Below are 15,934 nucleotides of genomic sequence, written 5' to 3'. Positions count from 1 at the left end.
GTCAAGTGCAATGTTCAATGAAAACGGATTACATCGCATTACGTCCGTCAAGCCATAGTTTTTACGCGGTTATATTTGGTGAAGTCGTGCGCGACGAGTTATGCAACGTTCGGTGTAAAAACGCTCGTCGATAGGGCACTCGGATATCGTGACACCTGACCTACTTAGACAAAGCGGCTGTTTCTGTTGGAGAGCCGTAACTCGAGGAGCTTGGAAACGCAAAGGACACGTTCATCGGCCTACCGATTCGAAGATTGGAAATTCTTAGGCACCAGGAGACATCGACGAAATCTTTCGCAAATTGCGTCTTTTCGTATCACGTCCGAAGGTTCAGTGCCGTCGTTAGGGATCACGGGCGCCCGGATAAGTTTACACTCGGTCTAATTAATTTCTCTTTTCCCTCTGGCTCCCAACAGAGATACAGCCTATCTACGAATTAATAATCGTAGAAGGAAGAAAATTCGTCGAATAAACTCTCGTGTCGGTACTTCGCAGAAGTAAGCAGACAGAACGGACTATCCTCTCGCACAGAGTCGCACAACGTCGTCGGTTTACGGTTTCTCCGTCTCTTTGTACTCTATATGCCGATGGTTTTCCCTTTCGTTACGCACTACCGTAGCCATGCGTTGCGGAACCGCGAGCAAGTTGGCTAATCTATTCCCAATGTTAATCTTTTGAGGAAGACGAAAGAAAATTTCTTCGCGATACCACGGAACGGTTCTCTCTCGGTAATCTGCGAACGAGGTTAGACGCGACGTAAATCACGTAGGATTGGTAATCGATAGAAAGGGAAAGTATAAGTCGCTGGAGACGTGTCGGGTTGTTGGCAGAGAGAGAGAGAGAGAGAGAGAGAAAGAAAAAGCGTAGTAAGAAGATAGAGAAAGAAGAGGAGAAAGGGAAAGGGAATCGGAGGAGCGCGACGATGTTGCTCGAAAATCTGTCGAGGCTCGCGACGGCTGCTGAAAGCGCCCCAAAGATAAATCCGTTGGAAGGGTACGGCCCTGGAGGTCGGTCGCGCTGTCAGAGGAGCGCGACGGTGCGCCGGACGCTCGCTTGACTAAGGGAGTGCCCGTCCCGATGCAAAGTGTAAGTGAAGTGGCCTACAGACCTACATTTCTCTAACGTTCCATTTTTTCAAGCCGACGAACAGGAGGTTAAGAATTCGCGCGGGTCACCATTTTACACGGACGCGTGCGATGTCGCCGTTGTGTGATACGTCGATCGGCTCTCGATAGAGAGAGAGACACGGTGTAGCAGTTTCTCTCGCCGTGGAACGTTCTGTCGGTGCTGCCCGGCGGCGCGGGGAGAGTTCAAAGAAAGAGCGAGTGAGAGAAAGAGGGAGAGGGAAAGAGCTAGCGAGAGCGAGAGCGAGCGCGCGCGCCAGCCAGCCAGCCAGCCAGCAGCCAGCCAGCCAGCCAGCTAGTCGGAGAAAGAGAGATAGAGAGAAAGAGAGAGAAGGAGAGCACGGGACGGGCGAGAGACGGAGACGGCGAGAATCGTGCGCGCGCCCGCGCGCCGCAATAAGAGGGAGAGTGCGGCGGTGTGCGAGAGAGGAGCATAGAGAGAAACGGATCGTGTTGAACGGAGAGGGAATTAAATGCGTGTGTAGGTGCTCTCGAGAGAGCGGGAGCGCGCGCGCGCGCTCGAGCGAACGGCTGAGAGGGAGAGAGAGAGAGAGAAAGAAAGAGAGAAAGAAAGAAAGAGAGAGAGAGAGAACGAACGAACGAAAGAGCGTACGAGCGAGCGAGAGAGAGAGAGAGAGAGAGAGAAGCGAAAAGAGCAAGTGCGTGCGTCGTACGTACGTGCGTGCGTGCGTGCGTGCGTGCGTGCGTACGGTGGAGAAGAGAAGGTGTCGTTGAAGGGGGAGGGAGCCTCGTTCGTTCGTTCGTTCGTTCGTTCGTCCGTCTGTCTGTCCGTCTGCCTGTCCGTCCGTCCGTCCGTCCGTCGTTCGCTCGTTCGTAGGAATGCACGACGGTCGAATGGCTACAGGCTCGGGGGAAGGTGGCAGGGGCGGCGGGGGGCCCGTGGCACCTCTAGACAACAACTCCACCGCGACGACTACCCTTACGGAATCAACGACATCCTCTTCGTCGGCCGCTCCCTCTTCCTCCTCCTCTACCTCATCTTCTAGCTCGTCCTCGTCGTCTTCGAATACCGCCGCGATCTTGACGGAGAATCACGCGAATGCAACTAATCTGCCATTGACTACGGGATCCCAGCAGCCTCAACAAACTCTTCATCATCAGCAACATCAACAACAACAACAACAACAACAACAACAACAACAACAACAACAATCACAACAACAACAACAGCAGCAGCAGCAGCAGCAACGTATCAGGCTCGATCTTCTCACCGATTTGCCCGCCAATGATGCTTCAGGTACGATCACGCAATGGCTCTTTTCCTCTGAATGCTCTCTTTTTTTTTCTTTACCCTTTTCTTTCTATTCGCTTTTCTCTTTGCACTCTTATCCTTTCGCTATCCTCTCGGCAAACCTTTTCCCATCCTTTTTCCCTTCTTCCATCCTCTCACGCATTGCTTTCGAATCTCTTCTACTATTTCTTTCTTTCCCTCTTTTCTCTACCCTCCATTTACCTCCTCGGCTTTGTCGCAATCCCCTCTCCATCCTGCTCTCCCCCTCTCTTTTTCTTCCATGGATTTTCTCCCGCGCGTGCACCTTCCCGATCAAGAGGGAAAGAAGCGTGGCGATCATACAATGCACTCGATCGTTCTCTTTTCGAATGAATCGAGTGACGTGATCTATTCCGTACCTTTGAAACGAGAACAGGTGCCGCCGTATGAATGCGATCTATTCTAATAGATCGCAACGTTTATAGAACCAGGGACAATCTCTCCTTTATGATTTTCAGAGAAACAAGCGAGTATATTCGGCCGTTTATCCAGGAAATTTTCGTAACGGCCTAAAGAACTAATCATCGTCCTCCTTTTGCAAATCGTTTTGTATTTGGCGCCATTAAAATATTCGGCGAGAATACTTTGCGCACGGCGACGTTTGGCGTCGCGTCGGTCGGCTAGGACGCAACAGGCGTTTTCAATTAAATTTCAAAGCGGAATTGCTTTCAGAGCGTGACTCTACAGCGGCTGTCCTCGATTTGGAAAGAGCTTTGAAAGCGCGTTTTCGCGAACGCGCCGCGCGTCCGTTACCCTACACGTTCTGGGAAAATAACGTCGAGGAAATAACTCTCTCGGGTTTCTTTATTCTTTTATCCGCTACATAAAAGTTTCTGCGCCCCCTCTCACCCTTCTTTTCTCTCTCTCTCTCTCTTTTACGAAATACGAAATAACGAGTCATATTTTACTTGGCAAGAGGCTATTTATCTTATTCGTTGCTTTGAAACTTCAACGATCGATAGAAACATTAGTTTCGTTTTTACACCTGCTCCGTGAGAAACCCAACACAACGGGAGGGGTCGTTCGTCCCCAAATGCGCTCGAAAAGAAACCCTATTTGAACAGAATCTTTTTCGTAAGCGTGCCGGCGCGTGCCAAAGTAGAAAATGTTAATATCCTTGTAGGATGTTTCCCTCGTAACAACCTTGACAATACGGAAAGTCAACATCTACCTGCTGCGTCGATATGCACTTGTTGCGCTATTTTCCCAAACTTATGCAATTCCGTTAGAGCTTCGGTATCTTCGAAGCATCGTAAATTATGTTCGCAAATCTTTCTGAAAGATCTCCCTCGAGAAATGCAAGCTCGAAATTCATTGTACATTCCTTGGTCGTAACGGAAATATTTGTAATTTGTTTACTTTCACTTCATCGAACGAGAATATAGTTTTATAGACGCGTTGGAAATTCGTAGATACGGCACGTAACTACTTGCACGTTGAATTTCAACGATTCGGTTGATACATTCTTATTTTATTTTATTTTTTTTTTATTTTTATTCGTTACGTACGCTTCGACTTTAACAATCTTCTTTACACTATTAAAATCTTATAGATCTCATTTACGCTTGCTCGAGCCAATGGACGATATTGCACTATAATTCGTCCTTTACCTTTCTTTCTTTCTTTCTTCGTTTTACGAGGGTCAAATATTGTTGTCCCAACTCTCACCGGGACATTTCTCCATAACGAATCAAACCTGTCCGAAAAAATTTACGACGTGTCGAACGTAAAACAAATCTCTTTTTTCTAGCTAGGGCAATGAAGAGTGAATGATCTTCAAGTTCGAGCTATTCTAAACTTATTATGAACTCAAATCTAGATATTATAAGGGGCATTTTGGAAAAGAAAGAAAGAAAGAAAGACGGAGAGAAAGAGTGACGCACGCGTCGAATCGAACGAGCCTTCCTCCGGGGCTGCCGAGCGTTGTTACAAAGACATTTGCGTGGCTCTGTGTGTCTTTTATAAAGTACATACACTCCCACGCGACGTTAAGACGGTCGACGGGTCGTTTCTCGTCGACTGCGGTCGCTATTGAATAGCTTGACCCACTTTGATAAAGTCGCATTGGAATAACTCAATAACACCAAGCCCAGCCAACAACAATAATTATTATTCAATGTTCTCAGCACGCTGAACACTGGTGATATCGATGCGCGTGCCAATTTATCAGGCCGCGAGCCTAGAAACTACATTTTCTTTATCGTTTACAACTTGCGTTCAATTTTACATATAGCTATAGTTTTGAATAACATCGTCGCGTACAAGCACGAGTAGCACTCGCTTAGAATTCTAAATGCGGACGATCGAAAATATCTTTGTAGAGAAAAGGAAAGGCGTTATCGATCAATTTCACGATTATATCATCGCGATCTCTTTTCTAATCTTCGAGAGCTCATCCCCACTCCTTTAACGAGTACATCGGAGCGAGCTTTCCGGATCCTTTTCCGCGTTGCTACGATCTCGATCGAAGCCGGCAAAAGTTTGCCATGTTCGCCGCGACAGGGCGCTGATAATCAATCTTTCTGTCCTCCCAACTAATCGTTTCGCGCGCTTTTGCCGCTGGGTCGTACTGTTACTGCTACTGCTACTGCTACAGCTACACGTACGCTCTCCGACGACGTTCCTCGTGCCAGTTATGATGAATTCGATTGGGTAATACAGGCGTAGAGTGCCGAGGGACGAGAAGTGACGCCACGGGACACGGTCTGTGGTTTTTAATACGCGTCCTACTTTCCGCTATCTTTCCCGCAGAGAGCAGAGCGCTCGGCAGCAGCACAGACCAGCGACGAAGACGGAGCTGAGGAGCGAAGAGAAGAGGAGAGAAGAGAAGAGAAGAGAAGAGAAGAGAAGAAGGCTGAGGGGGCATAGCGCGTGGATCATACTCTTACCCTTTCCCTCCCCCTCTCTTTCTCTCTCTTTCTTTCTCCCCGTGCGCGCGAACGCACGCACACTTGCTCTCTTTCTCGCAATAACGACGACGCCGCCGCCGACGACGACGACGACGACGACGACGACGACGACGAACGACGACGTAATGCGTTGGAGGAGTGTGACGCGATTGGCGCGTGTCGCCATCGGTGCTGGCGCAGGATGCCTATGAGTTTATATATGCGTGTGTGTGGCTTTGAGAGTGATAGAGAGAGAGAGAGAGAGAGCGCGTGTGCACGCGCATGCGTACACGCGCCAAGAGCGACGCGAGATAACGACGACGTGGCGAGTCGCCGCCGCCACCGCCGCCACCACCTCCGCCGCCGCCACCGCCGCCGCCGCCGCGGTTAGAAGGACTGAAATTGAAAGTGCTCGTCCCACTGGCCCACTGACCTGATTACCCACTGACAATGGCACGAATCTCAGCGGCGCGCAAGCCTCTCCCCTTCCTCCCTTTCCCTCTTCTTCTTACTCTCGCGACGCAGGCGTCGTCCACGCGTCGTCGTCTACTTGCATCTATGCTCTCTTGCTTCCCACCTATATGCGTTCCTATATCGAAGCAGGAACAGACAGAGCGACGAGAAAGGGCTTCAAAGAAATAAAGAGAGAAACTTTTCACTTTCCTTTACCAACGCGATACTTTCTCCAAACCGTTTGCTTCTCTTTCGGCAAAAATTCGATTACGAAATAATTTCGAAAGATACTTTGGTCAACTCGGTCAGCTTCCTTCTCGACGAGCAAAAAAAGACATCGATGATTAAGGGTACCGGCGCTCCGCGCGGCGTTCGAAAGATTACTCAGGTATAAGAATATATTATCGCTACAAAGCTAGAAGGATATTTCCGTCTAATCTATAATACATCGTTCTGCGAGTTAGCCTCGTCGAAACAACAATGGTCGGCGAAAATGTTGCTATCCGCGGTGCGGCCCTCGGGGTCTTCTCGATTCTGGCTAACTCGTGATTTCGTGGCTCGACCGGCCGGACGACTTCACTCTCGCTTTCGTCGCCATGCTGAAAGCGCTTTCGGCTGGCTTTCGCAACATTTTTCCCAAGCCGATTGGTTTTGTCCAAGCGCGCTCTCACGTACACCTTCGCCTGCTGCTGCTGCCGTTGCCGTGGCCGTTGTCGGTGTGGTTGCTGGTACGCTCCCTCTCCTCGAGAGTTCGTGTTCCTTCGCTCGGCTGGCTCGCTTCTCTTTTCCCCGAGCGGGCGAACAAACCGAGGGGAGCGACTCTCGCGCCCGCCTACTTTCGCTAGTTTGCGTAAGAAACGTATACGTATTCGGTTAGCTAACGATCCTCCTGCCCCCAACAGCTCATCGTTTGTAACTTCATATCTATGGACCGACCAATTTCGGTCATCTTTTCGGATCGGTCTGTTCTTCTTCTTCTTCTTCTTCTTCGTCTACTTCTTCCCCTCCTCCCTTTTCCTATTCCTTCAGCATTGACGATAATCGTTGCGATCGCCCTTCGAGAAATCCTCCATTAACTTCGCAAACCCTGTACTTGCTTTTTAATTATCTATTCTATTCGTTACGTAACAACGCGATGGGCGAAAGGTTAAGTCACACAGTTATTCGTTATTAGAAGCTCGCCCTCCTATTATTCGCGCATTAAGTAACGCGAGGCAACGTTAGGTTACGCCATTACGTGCGTCTAGAGTATCTCGAGAGTTTAAAACGCGTTAGAATTTCAAATATAAACGGTTATATATTCTGGGTAAAGCGCGTAAACGATAGAATCTCTGTCCACGACGTACTCGTGACGTAATCGACGCACATCCTTTGCCCGTACATACACTCGGGATATATTCTAAATGACGAAATCGTCGAAACTTTCTCACGGGGGAGGGAGGCGGGGGCGAGGGGTGTGGAAGGGAGGAAGGGAAGGTCCCGATCCTCCTCTTTTTCGACGAGTAATTTTCGGTCCTAACTTATACGTGCACGTCGAAAGTGAAATCGAGAATCTCGATGCGCGCGCAAACGCGCGGTAAATTTGATCTCGAATTTCTCTCCGTTCTGCCTTCTCACAACGTCGTATCGAAAACTCCCAAAGGTAGAAGAAAATATAAGATATTCGAGAGAACGATTTAATCTGATTTTATCCTTCGGATATCTTTTCCGTATCCTCGACCGACTCTTCCCGCTTCGAAAATCGAAGGACGATCTCGGTAGGAGATGACCTCGCGACGAGACATTTTCCGTACGCGTTACGTTGCGTCGCGTTGCGTTGCGTTGCGTTGCGCGTACGTGCACGCTTAAAATACACCACGCACTATCACCCCATCCATTCCATTTCGATGGAGGTCACCCGGTAGCTTAAGTGGGTCTCGACCACTTGGTTAGTGTGTCATGGCATACACGTTACTGAATAAACTTAATTTCAATAGCAACGTTAATAAGTCTCAAACGTGGCTGGAACTGACGTAGAAAAAAAGGAGATAAAAAATAAATAAATATGTACACCGAGAGACGCTCTTCTGCTCTTTTTTACATTCGCTTTTTTCTTTCTTTTTTCCTTTTTTTTTCTTTTTTCTTTTTTCTCTTTACGTCTCTATACGCGCGACCTGCATTCGCCGTTTCGCGACGACATTCGTGCTTTGCCTTCTTCTTCTTCTTTTTTTTTCTATCTCCATCTCTCTCTCTCTCTTTTATTTCATCACCTTGCAACGCGTACGCGTTATCGATCCGAGGGACGGAAAATTCTAGCGTCTATCTTCGCGTCTCTCCTCCTTCTACTTTGTACTCCTCTATCTGGATCTTCTACCATTTTACTCGAAGAAGATGCAACCTAATTTCGCGCGACCTGGGACATGCTAACTCGCAGAACGTATTAAAACGTATTCTTTTTATAGTATCCTTTGATACTCCTCCCTTCGCGATTTACATATGTATATACAAAAGTAATCATCGATTGAATGTTAACGCAACCAAGACAATAGAATTCATGAGTTCTCTCGGCGGAGAAACTGTCGAACGGAATAGCCAAGCGACGATGAAAGTCGTCGTTTGTAGTTAAGAAACGCTTTCATTGAAAGGGAAATAGAAAGAGTGAATACGGGATCGGTCAGGGGGAGACGGATTACCACTGGATAAGAATGTGTGTCTAGTTTAGTGGGCAAGTAGGTCGCAAGGGAAACCAACCTGAGTTACGCAACGCAGTTCCAGTGTTATACAACTATTGACTCACCGGATTAACAAGTAGGCTGGGTGAAAACGAAAGCCGAGTGTCCGGGCTGCCTTCTTTCTCGCTCTCTCCTTATTTCCCCTTCCCCCTGTATCTCTTACTCTGCCTCTCTGTCTTTCTCTCTTTCTCTCATTCACTCTCACCTGTCGTCAGGGTTCTGACATGTAGTTCTTTCACTGCGAACGAGCTTTAAGCGGCAAAGATCGCATGTGTAAATATAAAGTGGTATCGATAGATCGTCGTCGTAATCGATAGCAAAAGTCGGTTAATCTTTTTTGAAGTATGTCCTATTTACCTCCCTCTACTTATTTTTTTTCTTTTTTTTTCTTTTATTTTTAATAGAGAAACTGAAAGAAAAAATGGATAAAGAGATAGATAGATAGATAGAAAGAGAGAGAGAGAGAGAGAGAGAGAGAGAGAGAGAGAGAGAGAGGGAGGCAGAGAAAAAGAGGGAGGTGACGGATTATCAGAAAAGTCCGACTCTTTTATTGTACGCTCAAGAGTAGTATCGGTTTGCGCGTAAAAAAGAAGTAGGCCACTCGACAACGACGAGGCGAGCTTCTTTGGCAAAGAGCGCGAGTGAAGCGAAACGTGCAAATGGCGACGCACAAATCACTGAGAGAGCTACTCGATAGCTTGGAAATTTTCAACGGCAGAGAGAGAGAGAGAGAGAGAGAGAGTATCTGACCCAGATAAAATGAAATTACGAAATCGCATGTACTACGAAGCACCGAAGCATGTCGAGAGATTCGCGGAGCAACCCTTACGTTAGAAAACAGAAAAGGAATAATACGAAAAAAGAATGGCAATCTTTTTCGACGTTCAGAAATTCTTCGTTCGTTCTAACGCGATCGAAGATATCTGACCCCCTTTCAGATGGAATCCGATGAAAAAAAGAGCAGCGTGGTTGGAAGGATGAAAAAGAACAAAGAAAAAATAAAAAGAAAGAAAAGTGTGAAAAATGAGGTTAAGAATGAAGCGGGAAAAGAAAATAAGCTACCGCAACAGTTTTCTTCGGCGTATACACCCCAGCGATAAGTGGTGCCGCAGGGAGTAGTGTGTGGACAGCGAATCAATAGCGGTGACATAGTTACCGAGTAAACCTGGCCCAGTTTCAATAGCGACCTCATTCTTCTATTCCTTCCTTCATCCGATTTTCCTATGAATTTTCCTTACCCGGGTCACCTGTATCTTATCGGAGAGCCAACGATTTTTATATTCTCTACGAAAAAAGACGAGATAGCAGCAACGGGAAAGAAAGCAGTATCGGTTACATCGTACTTTTTTTTTCTTTTCTTTCTTTTTTTCAACGACATACACGATATTTATGTAAGAGCCAAAAATTAACGTGGGATAGCACGGGAAGGGAAAGAGAGTTCGATATCGACGCAAATAGTTCTGTCGCAGTAGCAGTCGACCTTGGGGTCACTTATCAACCAACATGAAATGCAGCTGACGGCGCAGCGAACACCACACTAACCGCTACTACTACCCTACCTGTTCTGAATAATTTCGCGAATAATGATCTATGCAAAGCTATACCAAAGCGAGCGAGCGAGCGAGAGAGAGAGAGAGAGAGAACGTAATGGGTATAGCAGCTCGTACGAGTAATATCGAATTTATATAATGCGTGTAGAAGGAGTTGAAGCGGTCATCGTAAAAAGCATGTGGATGACGATGAATGTACGCCGATGAAGTGTAGTCATCATCGTCGTGCGGCGGTGCATCATTGTGAGATCAAACGAAGAGCGTTCGAAGCGTAACCTCACACAGAGTGACGAGACGTGACGAGGCTTTTCACTCGTGAAGCGACCGCCAGAGTGCCATGCTGAGGCTCTTCCAACGAGTAGCAGCAGCACCACGCTTGCTTCTCTGGTAGGAACAGAGAAGTGTGTCAAGGGCAGAGAGCTAGCAGGGCAGCGGTCCGTGACGAACCGAAACGAAACGAAACGAAAGAGAGCCGAGTTTTACCTGCTCGATCGTGCCTCCTCATCTCTCTCTCTCTCTCTCTCCTCGTCTCTCGATTGCATTGCATATCTCCTTGCGCTACAAATACACTCGCATCGTGCGCGAGTATGTCAACGATCAAGGACAATATACCCCAGACACACCACCATCGCCATCACCATCATTACCATTACCACCACTACCAACACCCTTCTCGACGTGTTTATTGGCGAGGAAATCTCCTCTGTACTTTCTTTTACGCACCACCCACGAATCTCAGTTTCTCTCTCGCTCTCCCTCTTTCCCCTCCTCTCTCTCTCTTTCTCTCTTTCTCTTTCTCTCTCTTTGTCTTTATATACGTCGGCATTAAAATCAGTTTGAACCGCGCAACCTCCAACCCCGGCCAGGAATTTGGATCAAGGAGGGCTCTGCGCGTCGAGCGTGACGCCTTTATGGGTCTTACACACGAAACGCGTCTTGCGGCTCGCACGCGGTCTACTCGTGGAACGTCTGTCTATATCTATACATATACTTATATACATATATTCTGACTTCGATTTACGTATCTACATATGTACATATATGTGTATGTGTACATATATATATACCTTTTCGTATGCAAGCAAGAACGAGCCTTCACGCAGTAGCGTAACGCTTTAGCGTGCAGAAACTGTATCGATTATGGGTCAGTTGAGATAGGTGAGCTAGCCGGAGATTAGCTTATAATAGACTTTTCTTCGTATAAGCGCGAGGCCGTATATGAAGTAGCCTACAGAGAGAGAGAGAGAGAGAGAGAGTGAGAGACGGGACAAAGTGGGTTCCCCACTCTGTAACTGTATATGCATCTCTGGTAGTATCTCTCTACTGCTTCACATCATTTTTATCGAAATAAAATGTACGAAACGCATTGGCATATATCAGAGAAGGAAATGATCGTTCGTTAATTCCATACAGACAGAAAGGTTTTCGTGTGTAAGATACTTAAATTTGGAATGATACGATATATAACAGTAGATATGAGAGTGAAAAAGAGGAAGAGAGGAATTGGGACGACAGTGATATGTGCGACACGAGCCACGGTAGACCGCGCTGGAGGCGATCCTGCGTTCTTGCGTTCTCTCCTTTTCACTCTTCGCAACAAGCACCGAGTAAGAGATAGAAAGAAAGGAATACAAAGATGCCTTGGTAGTTAGCTAGCTAGCTAGCTAGCTGGCTAGCTAGTTGGCTGGCTAGCTGGCGGGCTGGCAGGCCGACTGGCTAGTCGACCGCTTGCCTGGCTGAGTTCATCGAAGCGAGACACCTTGTCTCGAGTAGATATGTATGTACTCGCGTGCACGTTCCGTGTTCGGCGCCATTCTTCGGGAAATCGTGCTACGAAAGAGACACCTTGCCTTGTGGGGATTCTTCCGGTACACCGCCAACACCTTCTTCTTCTCGTTGTCGTTTAAAACGTACAAAGTAGAAAGAATACGTACCAGTTTTCTTTCCAACCTTATCGATGTTCTTTCTTTCTTTCTTTCTCTCTTTCTTTTATTTATCTCTCACCGTTACGTCATAATGGTGATGATGATGATCATGATTATACGACATGCAGAGAACACTGTTAAGAACGATGACAGTAATAATAACAATAACAATGCTTTCCCCTTTGTCGTTCTTTGTCAAAAATATCCGAGTATGTACGCCATGTGAATTAAGCGCATGACGGAATCAGGACAACGTGAACAGGCATGCCGAGCAAAGGTTTTGCACCCATGCGCTTTTTTTCCCCCCTTTAGCGAGACACACAGAACCAGAGTTGGTGTTGTTGCTGGTGGTGGTGCTGCTGGTGCTCGGCTGCAACGGAGCGGAACTCGCTATCTCGAGAAACTCTCGAAACTCGCGCGTTTATTATCGTACGTGTTCCTTGTGTATATACATATATACATATGTACACATATATACATGCATATATATATATATAATGCAGATATGTACATACGCGTAAGTAAAAGAAAACACGACACCAGACTATCGCGGTGGCATCGATCATCAAATTTAAATTAACTTATCGAAGACTGTGCCAATTTGGCAACAATTAATACTTTCTTTTAGGATGTTAGTATCTCTCTTTTTTTTATTAACTTTATGACGATAATCTTAGAACTCGCTATAAGATGTCTCGTGTTAAAACGTAAAAACCGAGAGATGTTAAATTCTCTTACATACGTAGAAATGTTCACCAGATCAAATACTTCTTAGTATTTCGTATAAGTTCGGCATTTAAGGCTACCTGTTATTTCGCGGCGTGTCAGCCTATTTATATCGGCCTAGATTCCGCTTTTACACTGCGAGCCACAGGTACGCGCCCCGAGGAACGCCGCGATTCTCACGATAGGAAGGCGATAAATTTATGGACGCGATTAAACTTTGCGAAATACCGAGTTCCCTCCTTTGTCGTTTCGAGTGTTCTTCGTATACGTTATATTCGACTAGGGAATCATCGTCGTCGTCATTATCGTAATCGTCATCGAAGTGCCAATGTCTCGTGTCATCCACGAGATTCCTCGTGAGCGAACTAAATATATGTATATATGTATGTATATTTGATTTAAAATAATCGTTCTATTTCTTCGAACGATTTCTGTTAACGACGTTGGCCGCGTCCTTTAATGAATAAAAGCAAAAGTTCAAATATCAATCATGCTTCTCGATGCACGTCAACAAATTTGATATTTTTCCACGTCCTCGTCCATCCTTCGTGCATGGCCTAGTTGGCTTCGCGTAAAAAGGGCTCGGCTCTAAATCGGGATCAGGTTTACACTGCCCATCTTTCGGTCTAAGTTTATCGACCATCCGATAATATAACGGTCTATCGTGTCCAAAAAAAAAAAGGGAGAAAAGTAAAGGAAAGAAAGGGGTTGTTAATCGTTCTTCCTCTTTTTTTTTCCTCGTTACGATCGACCCAAATAAGAAAAATAATGGAACACATTTTCGGGATGTACAAAAATAAGCTCGTCCATTTTCTTTTTTCTTTCTTTCTGTTTCTTTTTTCTTCTTTTCTCTCTCTTTTTTTTCTTTTCTTTTTTTTCTTCTTTTTTTTTCTTATTATTCCCCTCGACACGTTCTTCGTTTTTCACTTGCACGCTGCTCTGGAAGCTCAGGACGGCACGAAGAGTGCAGCATGCAGCCAGGCATGCGGCGGGGGCTTTCGTGCGTGGAATAGGCTCAAGGCTACATCGGTGTAACGTCGACTAACTAACTACTCACGGCTTGCTGCTTGCTTGCTGCGCTTATCCGTCGATCCGTGGCCTGCTACCTGCTTACCTGTCCGAACACAACTCGATCGTATTCACTATCCCAGCCGATTTACTCCTCTTCGTTGTTTTCAAGCTCTTTGTACGAGGAAAATTAAATCTACAAGTTTACGACTTTAACGGATAGATCATCGTTACTTTTTTACAACTTTCTTCGGCTAAATTATTCTCCAGATGGCTTAGAAAAATGTTTAAATAATATAAAAACGTGTTATTGTCGTTTCGAGTAAGCGTCGATCCGCAGGAGAAGAAAAAAAAATAGCAAGCGAGTTCCCTACGTAAGCGGAATTCCGGTCTAGTACACATACGAAGCGATGCCTTCGGCTTTTCCCCTTGTTCTCTTGCGCAAAACTCGTCGAGTTTCGTAAAGGGACTTTAAAACTCGCGCGTTCTCGAGGGAAGAAAAATTAAAAAAAAAAAGGAGAAGAGAAAAAGAAAGAAAAAAAAAATATTCGAAGGAAAGAAAGCGATACAAAAGATTTCAAAGAAGCGAGCGAGCGAAAGAACATTTTTTTTTATTTTTAGAGATAGGGTTGAAATATGATTTAAAAAAATGGCGACGGTGTAAGGAGGGCGCCACCAGTGACGCCGGACAACACGATGGTCGCCGCGACGCCGGCGATCGTATGAGGGCGACGAGAAGGGGCGACCAGGGGTTGGGGTGGGGACCGGGGATCCGTGCTAAAGCGAATGGAGTCGACCATGAAGGGAGGGGGAGTGCGCGAAGTGCGGTCAAGTGTACTGGGTAACTGGGTCAACGAGAAAACTGAGAGACTTTACTCCAGCGCGAGTGAGCGCACACAACGTGCACCTTCCTCCTGTTCGTGCTTACTATATCCCTTTAATCCTTCTCAAAAGCTTTCTACACCTTCATCGATGACTCGCCTGTTCGAATCGTTCAAAGAAATGAACAAATTGAGTCGAAACGATATCTCAATGAGAATCTTCGAATTGTCTATAACGAATAATATTAATTAAGAAATGATTTATGGATCGGGGATGTTAATTGATATTTCAAATGAATTAGCAAGGAGTTGTCGTAATAATCGTTCGAGTCGATCATACACGTATGTATCTATGTCTCTGCACGTATCTCGAAGATATGAAAAAAGAAATATAAAATGAAAATGGTTGCATGTCGTCTGCGAAAAATGAAAGAGAGTTCGAACTCATAACCTCCTAACGTATATCGTAGAGTCAGTCAGTGAGAGAGAAATCGGGTCACTTATATCAAACTGACCTACATATCGTTATCATCGGCGTTATCACCTTTGATAAAGCGTTTATTAATCATACGATTAAACCGACGAAAGTTGTTTCAGGGACGTCATCGTTGCCCCTTCTCTTTTATTCTTCGTCCCTGCGTTTAACCATCCCTTTTGCTATACGATCTTAAATATCGTCCTTGTTGTCGTCGTCGTCGTCGTCGTGGTGTCGTCATTGACGTCGTTCTTACTCCCTTTTTAGATGTCACATATACCTTTCCTGCATTAACGATAAAGAGACAAGTTGCTTCGTTGTTATGGTAACAATAATAATCGAAGCTGCTTATATATTACCTCCTTCTTCTCTTCCTCCTCGGATGAGCTATAAACGAAGCAACAGCAACAGCAGCAGTAGCAGCAACGACGACGACGACGACGCGACTGACCTCATCTTGACCAGCGTCCTTCCACAGTAGTAGCACTTTGAACTCTTCAACTTGACCTGAATCCACTCCCTAGGCTAGTGCTAGTCACAATACTATCGCTGCTGTTGCTGTTACTAATATCTCCTCTTCTTCCTCCTCCTCCTCCTCCTCCTCCTCGTCGTATCTCTATTAGATATCGTCACCGAAAATTGCAAAGAAATTGACTACTATTGCGATTGTTTTCACGCAACGACTCAGGAAGCGGTACATATTGGATCGTAAATCTTATTATACGAGTGGGACGGACAGCCGTGCGGCATAGTCTAGCGTAATTTCATTATTTCATCAAACGGCCAAGTTCGAGTGTATAGCGTATCATCCTACGGTGCTATGTAGTATATACTTACGTACGTACGTATATATATATATAATATATATATATATATCGACGAAGGAAAGAGCGAGTCGAACGAGTACAAGAAAACGAAAGTAGGAGAGAAGTAAATAGAGAAAGGGCCAGTGAATGTTTCAA

The 15,934-nt window shown here is 46.0% G+C and overlaps 1 protein-coding gene across 3 annotated transcripts in view; it reads left to right on the top strand.

Annotated features, from left to right (window-relative positions):
- Positions 1-9: 9 nt before the first annotated feature.
- Positions 10-15,934, top strand: part of LOC127068071 (probable serine/threonine-protein kinase yakA) — a 22,889-nt gene continuing 6,964 nt past the window's right edge. The window contains exons 1-2 of one of the 3 annotated variants that reach the window (XM_051003721.1): positions 10-2,382; positions 5,167-8,962. In XM_051003721.1, the coding sequence (XP_050859678.1) occupies positions 1,965-2,382; positions 5,167-5,216 (468 nt within the window). In that variant the 5' untranslated portion in view covers positions 10-1,964 and the 3' untranslated portion in view covers positions 5,217-8,962. Of the gene's footprint in view, positions 2,383-5,166; positions 8,963-15,934 lie in introns of those variants that run through there. The other 2 variants (XM_051003720.1, XM_051003722.1) reach the window with 2 other exon arrangements.

The sequence above is a fragment of the Vespula vulgaris genome, chromosome 12 (genome assembly GCF_905475345.1).
Source record: "Vespula vulgaris chromosome 12, iyVesVulg1.1, whole genome shotgun sequence".
Classification (NCBI taxonomy): Eukaryota; Metazoa; Arthropoda; class Insecta; order Hymenoptera; family Vespidae; genus Vespula; species Vespula vulgaris.
This window is presented reverse-complemented; position numbering and strand designations above follow the sequence as displayed.